Below are 17,797 nucleotides of genomic sequence, written 5' to 3'. Positions count from 1 at the left end.
CAATCACAACATTTCACTAACAGACATTTTTAACAGACTCAGTTGGTGTTTTCATGAAAAATATGTGAAATAAAAAAGCGGAGCTACTGAGAAATATAAATATATATAAACTAAAAACTCTGCAGCTTTAGCCGAGAATCATCACTTCCTGGATCTACGACAACCGACATCGTACTATACTGTACTACTATGTTTTTTATCCACAAACACAAAATTCACAATTCAAGATTCACTTTCACTTGTCAACACTGCACAAAACACACTGAGGTCTTTGTCTTCCTTTGTCCTCAACATAACATCATTTCATCTGTGTCCTACCTGTGTTTCGACACTAAGTTAGCAGATGTAAACAGACTTCTTCTTCTATGGTGGTTAGCCTGCTGTTAAGGAGTGTGAACCAATGACACACTGATGATATATTTTTTTTGCCCCAGCGAATGCCCTCCACCCACCAGTTGAGAATCACTGCTCTTGAACAGTTGATCATTGATTCTAGATCCAGTTTAGTTTGAACTCACCTCCAGACACAGACAGGACGACGCTCAGTAAAGTCAACCAGAATGACGCAGATGTCCCTGTAGACATGTTGTCTTCTGTTGATCCCTCACTGATTCCTGACTTTAATCTATCAACCTGACTAGATCACATTAAATATTAGATCACATTTAATGGAAGTTTGAAATAAAGCTCAAAGTCTCTGACGCTGACGACGACTCGTCTCTTTCAGCCGCTCGATCTCAATAAACCCGGAAGATGTAGTGACGGAGGTGGAGCGATAAAACCATGGAGGGATGGGCGGTAGTTAGACCATAAAGAATTATGTCACTACAAAACGAAAGTACAGAGAGTCTCAGTGTGTGACTGATAATGATCAACAACCTGTCAATCATTGTCTACCTACTAAAGTTCACCACCACGTAGAGAGCTTCCAAATGAATGAAGACAACGTAAAGTTTATATGTCTCATTTCTACATTAAGGATAAAACTACAACTGTATGAAGGAGGAAACATGTTCCAGGTTTCTGTCACATGACGTCTCTAACCAGGAAGAAGCAGAAATAAAACATGAACAAACAGGACGGACCAGTCTTCAGAGGAGAGTGCGCATGCGTCTGTTCTGCTGCAGCTTTTCTACTAAATCACGTGACTTCAGGGGAACTCGGGACTCTCCAACTTTCTATTGCTCTCCTCTTCATTCTTTCTTTCCATTGATGTATCAGCTTAGTTATTGTTCAGATTATTAGTCTGGTTCCACTCTCCAGTCTGCTGCTCTTCATCTTTTATTCTACATTATCATGGATGTAGAGTCAGACTCATCAGTTCAGTCCTGGTTTTATTACTGATGGTATCATTTCTATGATCGATCGATCGATCGATCGATCGATCTGTCTATCTGTGTAATGTCCAGTTATTTGGCAACAGTGCATAAATAACACAAGTCTAACTACCCAAATTTTTCAAAGATAATTTGTACAAACGATATGCACAAATCTCATTTAAGTGTTTGCAACTGTTGTATATTGATGTGCCGAAGAAACAAGTGATCACCGCTGACAAGTCTTCTCTTGCATTTAAAAAGGTTTATTACAAGTCAGGACAATGTCAAAAACTCTTACCGAATCTAAAAGAGGTTTCAGCCAATTGTAGAATCCCCCCTCTCATACAGCTCCAACAGTCACCTTATATACAATGCTTTGCATATATACAAACTTTCCTGTGCCTTTGTAGCTCACACATCCCCAAAACATCAGCGATCCACCTCCGTGCTTTACAGTAAATGTTTCTCTCCAAATGTTTATGGTTGTGGCCAGAAATTTCAATTTTGGTCTCATCACTCCAAATTACCTTGTTCCAGAAGTTTTGAGGCTTGTCTCTGTGCTGTTTGCCGTATTGTAGGTGAGATACTTTGTGGCATTTGCGCAGTAATGTCTTTCTTCTGGCGACTCGACCATGCAGCCCATTTTTCTTCAAGTGCCTCCTTATTGTGCATCTTGAAACATCCACACCACTAGTTTTCAGAGAGTCCTGTATTTCAGCTGATGTTATTTCTGGGTTTTTCTTTGCATCCTGAACAATTTTCCTGGCAGATGTGACCGAAATCTTTGTTGGTCTACCTGACTGTAGTTTGGTTTTAACAGAGCCCCTGATTTTCCATTTGTTAATCACAGTTTGAACACTGCTGACTGGCATTATCAACTCCTTGGATATCTTTTTGTATCCCTTTCCTGTTTTATACAGTTCAACTACCTTTTCCCATAGATCCGTTGACAATTCTTTTGCTTTCCCCATGACTTAGAATCCAGAAAGGTCAGTGGCTGAATGAAAGATCCAGTGTCTGTCTGGATCCCAGAAACTCACTCAGCTTTTATGCACACACACTGATTACGAGCAAACAGATCACAGGTGAGGATGTTACCTTCAGTAGCCATTCAAACCCAATTGTGTCAACTTCTGTGCATGTTATCAGGTCAAAATCACCAGGTTATTTGAACTTTTGATCAGGGTCATGTGGGTAGTTTGTGTTGTCATTATGATTTGAAAAGAGAAAACACAGTCGTTTGACAGTAAATGGTTTCACCCACTAAGCATGAGTGGAAAAAATGTTTTTGTGTTATCATTTATATTCTCTGGAAAATGGTCAAAGAATCATAGGTTCTGTCGGGGTATGTAAACTTATGAGCACAACTGTAATATACTACAAGGCAAACACAGCGGCTGTATCAAAGAGATGCCAAAACGCATAGTAAATTATTGCAGATTGCATAAATTACACACAGACACACACATCCCATCCACACGCGAGAGAGAGAGAGAGAGAGAGAGAGAGAGAGAGAGAGAGAGAGAGAGAGAGAGAGAGAGAGAGAGAGAGAGAGAGAGAGAGACGCAGGCCAGTAGGCCAATCATAGGTTGGAGCTTCAGGAATACTCCCGGTTCTCCCTATGGCCAGTCCGGGCCTGAGGTCAGACCTCGGCATGGAGGGACCTCATTTTGGTCATGTTTTACACCGTAAAGGAAATATTTAGTGGGTATTTGCCTGTGCAGTTGTTTTATCCCCAACATAATGCTGTTTTCACAAACATTATGAGAAAGCCCATCGGTCAAGGCCCAACAGCACCATCTACTGGTGAACTGTCCAAACTAGTCGGGACACGCCTGGCTTCACTGAGAAGCAGCAGACCAGCGAAGGGCCGCATGCAATGTTCCCTCTAAACTGCGCGCTTGCGCTATCGTGCACTGCTCACACATTCTCAGCGCACAACAAAATTTATACAGCGCATTAACAAAATTCAATATAAACTGTAAATTAATTAGACCAATAACATTTTTTTCTGTAACTTTTTGCAGTGTAACACAGTGAGTGACAGATGTCCAGGCTAACAACAGTGCGGTGGAGATAAGAGACGCAAATGCTAACCCCTTAAAAAAATATAAAACAACACCTGTCAGTTCTTAATCGATTGACTTTGATGGATCAAAGTGGGCGTGACTGAGGAAGTGGGCGTGACCGGTCAAGTGGGTGTCAGCAACTGTCAAGGTTTGCGTAACCAACGGTGATTGGATGTTGTGGCATTTCACTTCGCTTTGGGGTAGGAATTCGGGGTGTATGTTAAAGTTTTTTAATTAGGTGAAAACAGCGGAGTCAGAAGTCCCGGGGCAGGAAGTCGGGGTCTATGTGAGAATCTTTTTATCAGATGAAACAGCGGGGTCACGACCCCTGGGTAGGAAGTCGGAATCTATGGGAAAGTCTTTTTATCAACCGCAATGTCCGGGGGGTCTCTTTCGTGAAACAGCGGAGTCAGGAGTCCCGGAGTAGGAAGTCGGTATCTACGTTAAAGTTTTTTAAATTAGGTGAAACAGCGGATTCCCGAGCCCCGAGGCGGGAAGTCGGGGTCTATGTTAAAGTATTTTTATCAACCGAAATGTCCGGGGGCCTCTTGCGTGAAACCGAGCCCCGAGGCGGGAAGTCGGGGGGATATGTGAAAGTATTTTTATCAGGTAAAAACAGCGGTGTCGCGTATAATACCGCTGGTCAGTCGATGTCATACGCGCATTTCATCACGGCCTGCCGCTGAAGACATCACATCAGTCCTGCCTGAGAGTCTCCAAAGAAGCTAATTATTTTTTTTCTGGGGAGGGTAAGTAATCTCTGTACCTTTATTAGCAGGTGATTCCTTTTACTAGACCTAACATAGTTTTCCGAACCTGTTTTTCAGAATAAAGATATCTTTTCGTGAAAGCATCAAAAATGGATTCTTGTATGTAACATTTTAAGACTGATTTTATACATGTTTCATTGTTATGGTATAAGGATAACACAGGGCCTTTCTTCCAGACACTGAGAAAGCGGCCTTCTTTTGCCCTGCATATGATGAGGACAGCCAGGGCATCTTATGTAAGGCAGTTATTTCATTCAAATGAAGCTATACATTTTACAGAAATTTACAAGAATTACTCTTGTATTTTTTTTTTTTTTTGTAGGCACCCCTGAAGTAGTCCCATCCACCGCATCTGTATCAGTTCAGAATGGTTAGTTACTTTCCTTTAAAAAAAAAAACTGCATGTGTGAATATATTTATATGTGTGTGTGTGTGTGTGTTTCACTAAAGTATTATAATAATAAATTGTTTTCTGGTTATAGTATATCCTTCTCAGACCGTAATCTGGCCAGGGAGCGGACTGTTTGAAGGTAGAAGCACTAACACTCTTCCGCTTTCCTTTGACTCTGTATCCCAGAATGTATGTGATAGATTCTATTGACTTGTATTATACTTTAGCAGGTGACGAAGCAATACTAGACAGCGTTTTGGATTACGAGAACGAGAGTGGGCTTCTATCTCTATCTGAAATTCATACAACAGACAGACCTGAGACACCTCCGACTAACGGTAAGAAGAAGAAGAAAAGAAAAAAAAAAGTATAAATTTTAAATAAATAAGTAAAATAAATCTAAACCCGTCTCTCTCCATTTTGTAGAGTGCAGACCAGAACCCGCTCACAAGGTGAACAAGGCTACTTGTGGTACCAGCGAAGACGGTGTCTACCCGCTACTCGTCATACCCGACACGCCAGAAAAGCAAGGGAGACAACCGGCTAACAGTAAGAATTTTTTTTTTTTTTTTAAAGAAACTAAATGATTATAAGTAAGCCATGTCACTCATTGTGATATTTTAACATGATTCTGATAGCTAAAGAAGCTGACACTGACGGAGGACCATCTGGATCCAGAATTAACATACCAGAAGCACCAGAGAAAGCAGTGACTGACGGTAAGAATAAAATACAAATTTTATACAAACTTAAAATAAATAATAGCTAATCAGCTAAATAAAATAAATACTTCTTTATCTATTCTGTAGACTCCAGGCCATACCCCAGACTGAAGCATTCCAGTAGAAGAAGTGGCAGGAGGAATACGAGGAGATCAGCTTCAGGACGTCGGGGTCTATCGAGAGGGAAGGTTGTGAAAACTTTTTGGAAAATACTGACTTCTGTTTGTGAATTGACCTCAGCTTTGACTAGGTAGAGTTGTGTGTGTTGTAATGATGAATGATCAAGGGGAAAATTCGGTCTCGCAGTCAGCTCTGTTATCTTTACAGTCTTCGGTCTCGCAGTCAGCTCTGTTATCTTTACAGTCTACGGTTGAAGTGTTAAGAGATATCCCTCACCTGCAAACTTTACCTCCACTGGTTGAAATACAACAACAATTAGAGATTTCAAACGAGCCTCAGGCTCGCCACGAACCTTCTGATTTACAGAATTTGGAAAGTATCGATGTAGCCCTTCAGCGTTTAAGAGAAGCTCCGTCCAGTCCTCCATCCCCCGAGCTTTTACCTCCGCCGCTTGAATTACAGCCTTTAGAGATTTCAAACGAGCCTCAGGCTCACCACGAACCTTCTGATTTTCTAAAATTATGAAAGTATCGATGTAGCCCTTCAACGTTTAAGAGAAGCTTTGTCCAGTCCTCCACTCCCGGAGCTCTTACCTCCTCCCTCCCAACCCCGCGTCGTTTGTCCGTCTAATGTGCCATTACCTCGGCCGACGCAGGTTCCCTCTGTTCGTCCAACCGAAGATTCTGTGCCTGGCCCGTCTAACCTTTTACCCGTAAATGATCTGTTACCAGGTCCGTCCTCATACTTCCCACCTGCAACACCAGCCGCTCAGAGGGGTGCGGGTCAAAATCCTGAATCCCCCAGGAGGGTCTCCAGAGACAGGTTTAATAACATTGAAATAAGACAGATGCTAAATTTCAACTTTCCCAATCCTGTGAGTAATTACGCAGAGTTTCAACTTAATGTGATGGAGACTCTCCAAGCAGCGGTTGAACGGGCTGTATCCTATGCCAGACAGGGGGATGTGCTGCAACTAGAATTAAGGGGGGAAAGATCAAACAGCGCCTCTGTCATAGTCACACATGACAGCGGTCTACCTCTAAACCATGTTCAAGAGGCTGTCGACCGCCTAGTGCAATCAAACATGACTATTATGCCGGAAGATGAGATGGAGTTACTTGTGCAGGTGGTACATAGTCCTAGAGGGGGTGTTAAAAGAAAACTGCAAACCATCTTTGACGATGAAATCTGCAGGAAAAAAGCCCATTGGCTGAACATAGTCATCAATCCTGGCAACCAGCTCTGCTTTGCCATTAACCTCGCTCAGCTTTTAAACCGTGAATTAACCACGCGTCAGGCCACTGAGCACGCTAAAGTGCTACAGAATCATGCGGGGTTAGCGGACGACACGCCTGTGACTTTTAATGATATTATCAAATTTGAACAGGCTTTAGATTGCAAAATCGTCGTCTTCTTCAGAGCAGACGGTGAGCGGGCCCTGTCTAAATTCCAAACATCTAAAGGAATGCATCCTAAAACCCTCTATCTCTTCCTCCATCAGAACCATTACTATGGTATCACCAACCTGAAAACATTTCTAGGTGCACGGTACGTCTGCGGTTACTGCCACACAGGTTTTACTAACTTATGGCAGCATCAGTGCCCGGGCCGTTGTTCTGTATGCTTCACCTCAGACTGCACAAAAACCGAGACTAAACTGATTAAATGCCCCGATTGTAATATGACGTGTCGATCCAACACGTGTTATTTAAAACATAAAATACCTCGTCACCGCCCCACCGCCGGTACAGCCGCCAGCAACTGCGGTACAATTAAAAAGTGCAATACCTGCAAAGTGGTGTATTACTCGGCCATCAGCGGCAGCACCCAGCACAAATGTCGAGCTAAGACATATCCGGTCTGTTCCGTAAAGGACCCGGGCAAGGATCATCTGTGTTACATACACTCCTTTGAAGGTCGAGACTGATTATTCGAACCACATAGTGTTTTATGATTTTGAAACATTTGTAGATGGAACAGGCAGACACATCCCATTTTACATCAGTACACAGTCTATGCTTGGAAAGAAGAGGGGTTCCTGGGGCATTAGTTGCACAGCTAGCTTCTTTAAACACTTCAGAAAACAGAAATACAGAGGCTGCATCTTCATAGCTCACAACGCTAAGGGTTTCGACAGTTACCTGCTTCTCAATCATATAATTCAGCAAGGCATGGCACCCCGTATAATCATGCAGGGCAGCAAGGTGATGCAGATGGTGGATGAGGCGTTCCGTCAAACATACATCGACTCGCTTTCCTTCTTAACCATGCGCCTAGCAGATATGCCCGCAGCCATGGGCCTCGATGCTGTGAATGCTCCACGCGACCAGGAACTAAGCAAAGGTTTCTTCCCCCACCTTTTCAGTTCAGAGGCTCACTTAAATTATGTAGGCCCTTACCCTCCCCCAGACACTTACGGCGTAGACAGGATGCCTTCGGACACGATGAAAAAGTTCAATGCCTGGTACGCCACCAAACTGGCTGTACATTTGATTTCAGAAAAGAGGCAGTGCTTTACTGCAATCTCGATACTGAAATCCTGGCAGCATCATGCTTAAAGTTTCGAGAAGAATTCATCCGAGAGACACGCGTTGACCCCTTTACATGCATTACAATCGCTTCCGCCTGCATGAAAGTCTTTAAGACAAATTTCCTCCCTCCAAACACTCTGGCTCTACCGCCCACCGATAACTACAACCGGCAATTCAAAAACTACTCCGACTCTGGCATCCAGTGGTTAGAGTGGGTCTCGCAGAACGAAAACGTCGCTATTCGACACGCTGTGAACGGAGGAGAGAAAAAACTGGGGAAATACTTTGTGGACGGCTATGCAGAGACTGACGGTGTTAAAAAAGCATGGGAGTTTCTCGGGTGTTTTTTTCACGGCTGTCCAAAGTGTTACTCGCCTACTGAAGTGAATCATTTGTTGCAGACTCCCTTTGAGCAGCTCCACTCAGCCTGGCAGGCCAAGCTGCTGACCCTGCGATCGGAGCTACACGTCTCGGTACAGTTCATATGGGAGCATGACTGGATCCGAATGAAAAAATCTCATGACGGAGTGAAACAGTTCCTCCTTCAGTATAGTGCACCGCAGCCCTTAAAACCTTGCGATGCGCTGTTTGGAGGTAGAACTTGTCCCATCCGTCTGAGGTACACGACAAGTGACACCGAGCAGGTTCGTTACGTCGATGTTACATCCTTGTATCCGTACGTTAACGCGCACTTTCACTACCCCCTTGGCCACCCCGAAATTATCCGTCAGGGTTTTAAAGATCCGCGTGAGTACTTCGGCCTGATTAAAGCTATCGTGTATCCCCCTCGGAAGCTATTTCTACCTGTTCTACCGCATAAAACTGAGCGAGGTAAACTGGTGTTTACTCTCTGCCGTGTGTGTGCTGAGATCAACCATCAAGTCGGTTTGTGCACGCATAGTGACGGAGAAAGAGCTCTATCCGGTACCTGGACGACGCCTGAATTCACGAAAGCCCTAGACAGTGGATACCGTGTAGCCCAGATAACAGAAGTCTGGCATTTCAAGCAAAAGAGCGACTCCATTTTTAGGGGCTACATCAACACCTTTCTGAAGGGTAAACAGGAGGCTTCTGGTTTCCCCCCTGAAGCATCGGATGAGGCTAGCAGAGAAAATTACATCAGAGACTACGCAGCCAACGAAGGTATTGACTTAGACCCCAGTAAAATCGCACATCCTACGCTCGACTGACTCTTTACAGGTATATGGAGATGGTACATGATCCCGAAAGGATACTGTACTATGACACTGACAGCTTGATTTATGTCGTCAGAGAGGGGGAGATGCCTCTTCCCACAGGTAACTACCTGGGGCAGCTGACGGACGAGCTGGGCGGGGACTACATTCAAGAGTTTGCAGCAGCAGGTCCTAAAAGTTATGCATATCAGACCAGAGGGGGTAAAGTGTCACTGCGCGTGAAGGGTATCACACTGAACCGTCAGAGTGGTGAAGAAATTAACTTCAACAGTATTAAACAGTTGGTAGAGGGTTACATTGAGAATCCTCTCAGCGACGCCGTCATTACGGTGCCTCAGCAGAACATCGTGCGAGATAAAAAAGGCTTCACCCTGAAAAATTCTTCATTCCAAAAGAGGTTCAGGGTGGTGTATGACAAAAGGCGTCTTTTAGCTGGCAGGCGAACCGAACCCTTTGGTTATTAATCAGAAAATGTCACACTCTCTAGGAGAAGAGATTGAGTTTGACCCCAGATTGCAGCTTCCTTTTTCGTGTCTGGTGGTGGGTCCGAGTGGATATGGGAAAACTGTTTTTGTAAAAAATGTTCTGGAAAACTGTGAACATGTCATGAATGATGTACCTTATAATATTGTATGGATTTATACTTCTTTTCAACCTTTGTATACTGAACTGCAAAAGAAAAATAAAAAGATAAGATTTATTAAAGGATTACCGGATTCTTTTGAAGACGAGTCTCTTTTTCCAGCCGACCAAACACACTTGGTTATTTTGGATGATGTCATCTTTCAAGCGTCTGATCACCCAGAGGTGGTAAGGATTTTTACCCAATACCGGCATCACCGAAATATGAGCGTCATAATGCTCACTCAGAATGTGTTTCATCAAGGGAAATTCAGTCGAACCATCGGTCTAAACACCAATTATCTGGTGCTGTTCAAAAATCCCAGAGACAAACTGCAGATGAATATACTAGCTCAACAGATGTTTCCCTCCAGAAAAAAATATTTTTTAGAAAGCCTCGAAGATGCCACTAGTCAACCGCACTCCTATTTATTACTGGATTTAACTCACCGTTGTCCAGGCAGGTTCAGACTGAGAACGGGGCTACTACCCTATGAGTGGCCTGTTGTGTACATTCAGAAAGAATCATGACCAGCGCTCGTCTGAAAAGAAACGCACCCTTGCTTAAAGTTCTGGCCAAGGCCACACCAAAGAGACGGAAGGATATATTAAGGGGGTGCTCCCCAGATCTTCTCCAGACGTTGTGTGAGATCGCGCTGAATCTTTTGAAGGGGAATATACCCCTTTCACCGCAACAATATCAGAAGTTAAAAAGATGTAAGAAAAATATCAGACTCATTGCCGATAAGAAAGCCAGCGTGAAGAGTAAACGCAGGGTGTTACAAACAGGAGGCTTCCTTTTCCCTCTGCTTACAGCGGCCATTCCTATTATCGGGGAATTAATAGGAGGACTCGCTAGACGATAATCCTCCCTCCTACTCCCATGGCTCTGAAGACGACGCAGAAAATGTTTTTGGTGTCCCCGCATCAGTTAAACCGCCTGAGTCAACCCACGGTTGCTACAGGTAGCACCATCAGGCAAACAGCCCAGCAAGATTTGGATGTAAAGATGCGTGAGATATTAGAGGAGAGAGGTTTAAATCCTTATGAAAAAATTAAAAAGTACAACGCTTTGCTCCAACGCTATCTCAGCCTCAGCAGACAAGGGGAGAATGAACTTCAACCCATAACTCTGAGTCTACCGCAAGAAGAGGTACATCAGGCAGAGAACGCAGAGGTGAAAGGTCAGGAAGTGGGGGAGGAGGAAGATGTTTTAAAAAGTCTTCCGACACGCAGTCGAAAAAACGCAGAGTATGTGATGAAAAAACTATCCAAGAGCCCCAGTAGCTGGACGCCGAGAGGTGAATTTATCTACAGGGGTAAAGCCGTGAGAGGCTCTCATATGCTTGATCTGGTAAAACATCTGACCTCTTCCTATAAGAAAGTGAATGATCAGCCACCGGAAGGATGGATAGAATTTCTAAGTACTCTGTCAGAGCTCAATATTCCTGAGAGCTCTGTGACTAACCCCCAGGCCCGTGAGCAGTTCAGGAGACTCAAAAACTCTGGCCCCCTGCAGACGCACACTGCTGCTGCTGCTGTTGCAGAGTCCCCCTCCATTCATCGAGTGAGGGGGAGATAAAAGAAAAAATGTCCAACTATGGAGTGGACAGATTTCTCTCCTTAAGATCACCAAAAAATAAAAAATAAATAAATAAATGATTGCGATAATTGTACGACAATAAAGACTCTGTAAATCAGTCATTGAATAATAAAGCTTTATTGAATCCGTTCAACATTGCAGACTTTTTCCTTTCACAAACGGTAACAATCTTTAAACATTTGCAGAGAACAGGCTAGCTGGTTAGAATTCCCGCCGCAGGGGAGTGCTAGACATTTCCGATATTTTTTTAATAAACTCAGATACCATGGCATCATTACGAACAGGATCATCTTTATAGTGAGATAGCACGTCGGCGTACGATAGGCCGCTTCCTCTTAGACACAAATAATATGCACAGTGCTGACCACAGACATCCGATAATTCATGCTGGAGCTGACGATTGTGATGCAGGATCTGTTTTATTCCACGTTGACGTTCCAGGAAACACAGGATGCTTGTAGGATAATATTCAAAATCAGGGCTGAGTCCGAAAGAGTCAAAGAATGTGGCCTTTCCATGTTTTTCCACAGTGAGCGCCAGCCAGTGCTCTCCTGGCAGATGACGAGGGTGGGTGTTCACGATATAGTATGCGGGCAGCGAGGGTTGTAGGGAGGGTAATTCATCCGAAGCCCAGACACCACGGAATACGTTACCCAGTAGTCCGCTCAGGAGTGTTTCCAGCTCAGTAGAATTCATTGTTTCAATAATAATCCACCAGCACCTGTCGTTTTGAATTGATCTCCAGAATGGAGTCGTAGCAGGCGTAGACAACCAGGGTCAGAGTGTGAGGTAAGGGGACTCGAAATCTCATTTCCAGCCGCAAACTACCGCTGGATACTGGGGAAAGAGCCGCCACATCCTCGTCGGGGCTCAGGTTGAAAACAAATAAAGTATATCCTCTTTTGAAATCTTCATGGTCGATGGACAGAGGTAAATCTTTCAAATGTCTTAAAATATTGTCTCACGAAAACGCCGTTATTAAATTGGGGCTGGAAAGCTTTGGCCGGGACTTGTCGGCCGTTATGACACAGAGCCAGGTACTCCACGTCATTGTGAGTAAAGTTGAAAGGCGAGAGATCTCTTCTTCCCGTGAAAGCCTGATGGTTCACCATCCCCAGAACAACGTATTTAGGCATGAAACCCAGAAACAGGTTCTCCTGATTGCATAGTCTGGAGTTTTGAGGAATGGAATAGGTTTTCACATTAATTCTCGACATGGGGTAGAGGGCGTTGCCTTTCATCAGAGCCGCTGAATGACCTAATCGCACTGCGGGGGACACGGTTACTTTTTTCATAAACAGAGAAGCTCCCAGTATTTTGAGGCGGAAAGCGACAGAAAGCGTCACTCGCCCGAGTTAGTTTAATCCGCAAGTCGACGCTGTTCAAAAGAAGTCTCTCGCTAAAGAAGATGTCCCCGTGCAGTGGGCCCATCACGTGAAACTCGCTCGAGGCGGCACTAAACTGAGCTCTTTTAACCAGACCCCGATTCGGACCGTCAGCCACCACCACGGTTGAATCCATAAATCCGGCTGTGTCTTTATAAAACAGACCGGACGAACACTGACTAGCAAGTGTTTCATGACTGTAGTTCAATAAAAGCTCTATCAAAGCTCTGTAGGGGTGTGTAGCGCTGGACTGAGAGATTAATCTATCTCCCAGGGTCACATCGACCTGTGAGAAAATGGTGTTGAGGGGATAGTTGATCAGGCCCACACGAGCGTCCTGTGCCAAGTTTGTCCCATCCTCGTTAGTAATTTGTAGACGCAGGAATAGCAGAGTGTTGGCTAGATCCAGATATTTCTCTCCATCGCCCAGGATAAAAAATTCTATGGGACCGGTGTCCGTGAGAGCCGATAAAGGGGAAATCTCTGTATACTGACTCTGCTCGATAGACATCTGCGTCACCGGAGCAGCAAATAAGTCCAGTTCCGTCATGCTGCATTCTGGTGATTTGTGATGTAAAAGAGCCATTTTCAGGAGAAAATATCTTCGGCCTTCCTTCCTTTGGACCTTCGTCTCTGCACTGAATTACTATTAGCGGTTGACTTGCGCTTTTTATGAGCTGCTACGCGACGCCCGGGGGGTCTCTTCCCGGCTCGTCGAGCGAGAAGCATAAGTCCTGATCCTTCTTGGTTCTCTTCCTCTGAACCTCTCACGCGCCGAACAACCCTGCTGACTACGTCAGATGCTATGTTCTTAGCGGCGTTTTGAAGATGAGGTTTTGCGATGGTAAAACCTTTTTTAACCATCGGCGTCACAAACCTAAATAGTTTTGAAAATATGGATCTCAGCCCCCTACCGTACATCATGGGGGCTCTGTGGAATCCTGGCAGGCCACTTCCCACTTGATCTTCATAATAACTTACAAATCGATAAAGATCAGGGTGAGGCTCCACCACCATCATTTTCAGCTCACTGTTTTACACGGTTTAAAATGTAACGTCGCAACCACTTTCCCGAACCTGAAATCTACCGGCCGGTTCTCATCGGTCTTGAGCTCGATGCTGATGTTTTCAATATGTCTTTTTGCTACCGGTAAGTAGTAGGTGGGGCTGAAGGTGTGTGAAATAACATCTCCAAATTTACCCTCAATTTGAACCGTTCTTAAGAGCGGGGCATAAGCGTCACCCACCGCCTGATGCTGAACCACGTCGCTATAACAGAACATATGATAAAACCCCGCTTTTATATCAGCGGTTCGAGGAGAGTGTCTGAGTAACCCACTCGTAAACCACTCACCGGGTTTTAATCCTAACATATAGGCCATGGGAGGGAAAAAACGTAATCTATAACGGCCGCTACCTAGCCACTGAAACTTATGTTTACATTTGTGATATCGTAGAGTAACGTTGGTGCTAATTTCCCTCGTACAGGCGTTTATCTGTTTCATGACCTGCTCTTTGTCGTCATAATATCCGCTTTCAAAAGGTTTGACGTGCAGGGTAAATCTTTTCTCGTCTCGTTTCTCTACCCAGCTATTAAATTTCTCAGGCCAGTTTTTCCAACGCACCAGAACCTGTTTTCTACCACGACTAGTGCGCTCATCCAGAACGGCTTCCACTTGGTACGGTTTATCCTCGGTGACGGTTACTTTTTGTAGTTCGGCCTCATAAAAGGTTCCGTCGATAGGTTCCCCATCATAATCTTTTATTTTGTACACCGGTGGAAGGCGGGGAATACATTCTGATACGGTGAAAAGCTCGTCCGTGTAACTCTGCTCATACTTTTTGTCAAACACACCCCTCAGCTCGGAAATCCTCACTACATCACCCTCTTTTAAATTCATTTTCCACGTGTTTTTGTGACGAAGAGGAAATTTACCGTACAAGTTTTGAAATACCGCAGGAGAGTTCTCAGCTGTGACGTCGTTCGGTTTCATTTTTATACTCGTATGACAGCTCTCATTATAACTTCTAAGCAGATCCTGCAAAACATCCACATATCGACGCGTGTTTCTGGCCGTAAAGTATCGCCACATTCGAGTCTTTAGCGTACGGTTGAACCGCTCGACGACGCAAGCTTTGAGGTCGCTAGCGGTGGAGAAGTGAGTAATACCGTGCTTCTTCATCAGAGCATTAAAAGTCTTGTTATAGAATTCTTTACCCGCGTCCGTCTGTAACTTTTCAGGCACTTTGCTCTCCTTTAACACCGAGGCAAAAGCCCTGCTCACTTCACTTCCCGTTTTTGTCTTCAGTGCTCTAGCGTACGCCTTCTTTGAAAAAATATCGATGACCGTTAATAAATACTTATACCCGTCATTGAACTCTGCTAAAGCTTGCATATCACATAGATCCGCTTGAAACTGGTTCAGGGTTCGTGATACAAATACTCAGTTTCTAGCAAAATGTATCCTGGCCGGTTTGTGTAAAGTATAGGCATCCTGCTTCGATAAAAAATCTTTTACTCGATCAATTTTTACGTTAGCCCCACCTTCGTCCTGTACAGCTCTCTGAAGCCGTTCTACCCCTCCAAAACTTCCCGGATGTGAAGGTGTATAATATTGCTTTTTCATCAGGCGTTCTTCCTTTTTCTCCATCTTTCACCCTCGTACGTTAAAGAATGACGAGACCTCTTTACTGTTTTCGTTTATTAACAAAAGGCAGAAAAGAAATCATTATTATTATTTCAACATTTTCCAGGTTTGGATGAGAACAGCGGCTGTGAATTTCCGATGTATAATAACATGCAATGTTTGCAGCATTTGTAAGATATCATCGCTCAGCCGATCTTGAACGTAATGGGACAATGCATCGACGATCAGAGCGTAAAGTGCCAACAGGTGAAACATATTAATTTCAACAGTTTCATCATCATTGATTATACCACAGAATGTATCCATCACAGAGCTTTCAAAGAATGATGTTACAGCCTTTTGCACAAACACTTCCCATTCAACATTTGTAGCCCGAGCACGTACTAAATCCAAAAACATTTCTAATTTTTTAACTTCGTCAGGTTTCGGGCTACCGCTGATTTTAAATTTTTTATCATCATTCACTTTGTTGGCAACAGCTTGCTCTAGTATAGCAGATAGCTCCCACACGATGTACCTCAGCCTCACAGCCCTGAACACTATTCTCAAACAATTTCCCATGGTAAAGAAAAAAAAACAACAACGACAAAGATGTAGATAAATGCACATACAAACTCAAAAAGTAATCTAAAGATAAATGTGTTCTAAATAAGAAATTTATTCTGGCGGTTTTCAGGCTCCTCTCCAGGTATCGGCAACCACATGAAGTAGAGCTATTTTCATGATGTCCTCTCCAACCAGCGAATCGTACAGCTCACCGATTGTCTCAAAGATATTCTCACAGGACCTCAGGTCATGTAGCATGGCTTCAGCCGCAACTTGAATTCTGGATTTATCGACAGAGACACGAAGGGTAGTCAGCAGCTGCTGCAGGGCCGGTATAAACTTCGGTGTCCAGAGTCTCCTCATCAGCCGGTGAAAGTGACTCCTGTAGAAGAAGCTGGGGACCTCAAAGAGGCACTCATGGTTCGTCTGGCTAGGGTGGTCTACCTGACAACGGAAGCAGATCTCACTACGAAAATCCTGCAGGACAATGTTCAGCAGATGGATGATGCCAGCTTTAATATTTTCTTGGAGGGTGGAAGACAGCAACCCAGCATCCAGCTGGTCTTCAGTAGTAGGGAGGCATGCCGCAGAGCTCTCCTCTTCTTCTACGCCTGACCCAGGAGATGAAGGCGGAGTGGATGGTGGAGTCTCCTCTTCCTCTTCCTCTTCCTCTTCCTCTTCCTCTACGAAAGGAGATGAAGGAGGAGTGGGTGGTAGAGTCACCTCTTCCTCTACGAGAGGAGACGGAGGTGGAGTTGAGTCAAAGGCGAGAGACATGATGCTCAAAGTTGAAGTTGGTGTCTTGTTCGGACCTGGGGCTCGAGTGTTCAAATTTATGCTGTGGTCAGGGAAGTGGGCGGGTTGGGGGGAGTGGCCTTGTAGTCCTAAAACAGATGAGAAATGTCTTTTCTCACCAGCGTCACATCTTTCCAGAGGCGACTGTTTTGGAATAGAGCGGTGATGCGATCGGCCGATTCATCCAGCATCTTCATCCACTCAACAACCGGCACACTCAGGCACCTGAGAAATACCCCATTTTCAGAGCTGAAACGGTCCAGCACCAGGTGGCCGCCTGGACTTTTCTTCCCGTGCATCTCCAATTTTACTCGGTAAAACCATTTACTGGAGCTGTCAGATTTGGTCTCCCATATTATCTTGATGAATTTTTTGATTTCTTCTTCTCCCTCATGGAACTCAAAGGGATCCCCCTCCTCCTTCAAATGGGCTTCTCCCTCTTCGTTTAGCATGACACAAGATGGAATGCTCTCGCCTCTCATGCATCCGGCCACCAAGCGGTTCAGTACTCCCCAGTCATTGGAAGTGATTATGGCATTCGGTGTGTCAGGCTTGAAGATTTGCCCCGGATAGAGATGATACATACACACTTCAGTGGTGTGATAGTTGAAAGAATAGCCAAATTTCTCACCCGTCTCCAAACGCCACTCTTCCTGGAGAGGGCCCGTTGGCGGCTGCTGGAATCTGCACTTAAACACCATCAGTTTTCTCGGCGCCTTCCATGGCAAGGCTTCCTGAATGACGCTCACAGGCGTCTCACTAATGATACCGGATGTGTAAGTTCTCTTGCTCATTTTTATTTTTCAAGTCAGGCGCGGACTGGAGAATGGACTGCAACGATCTTCGGTTATCATTAGCTTTTCACTTGGCCGGAAGCATGGGCGGAGTCGGGTGGCATCACGTGACTTTCATAGAAACATGTCTGTGTGTCTGTGTGTGTGACTGGGGGTCTGTGCGCATGTGTATCTGCCTGTGTGTGACTGGGGGGTCGTGACCCCGCTGATTCATCTGATAAAAAGATTCTCGCATAGACCCCAACTTCCTGCCACAGGACTCCTGACTCCGCTGTTTTCACCTAATT

The 17,797-nt window shown here is 44.6% G+C and overlaps 2 protein-coding genes and 1 long non-coding RNA gene across 4 annotated transcripts in view; 2 read left to right on the top strand and 1 right to left on the bottom strand.

Moving 5' to 3' along the window:
- Positions 1 to 1,161, bottom strand: part of LOC125009659 (CD226 antigen-like) — a 62,369-nt gene extending 61,208 nt beyond the window's left edge. For both annotated transcript variants that reach the window (XM_047587813.1, XM_047587804.1), the window contains exon 1: positions 519 to 1,161. In XM_047587813.1, coding sequence (XP_047443769.1) covers positions 519 to 585 — 67 coding nt within the window. In that variant the 5' untranslated portion in view covers positions 586 to 1,161. The remainder of the gene's footprint in view (positions 1 to 518) is intronic.
- The window catches only part of LOC125009468 (high affinity immunoglobulin gamma Fc receptor I-like), a 160,549-nt gene that overhangs the window by 57,405 nt on the left and 85,347 nt on the right, over positions 1 to 17,797 (top strand). The gene's annotated exons all lie outside the window — the stretch shown is intronic.
- Positions 4,364 to 5,098, top strand: LOC125010383. Its single transcript, XR_007113059.1, has 5 exons — positions 4,364 to 4,394; positions 4,481 to 4,528; positions 4,641 to 4,688; positions 4,777 to 4,887; positions 4,976 to 5,098. It is a non-coding gene; the product is annotated as an uncharacterized LOC125010383 (long non-coding RNA).

Source organism: Mugil cephalus, chromosome 1 (assembly GCF_022458985.1).
Source record: "Mugil cephalus isolate CIBA_MC_2020 chromosome 1, CIBA_Mcephalus_1.1, whole genome shotgun sequence".
NCBI lineage: Eukaryota > Metazoa > Chordata > Actinopteri > Mugiliformes > Mugilidae > Mugil > Mugil cephalus.
The sequence above is the reverse complement of the archived record's forward strand: the minus strand, read 5'-3'. Positions and strand labels throughout refer to the sequence as shown.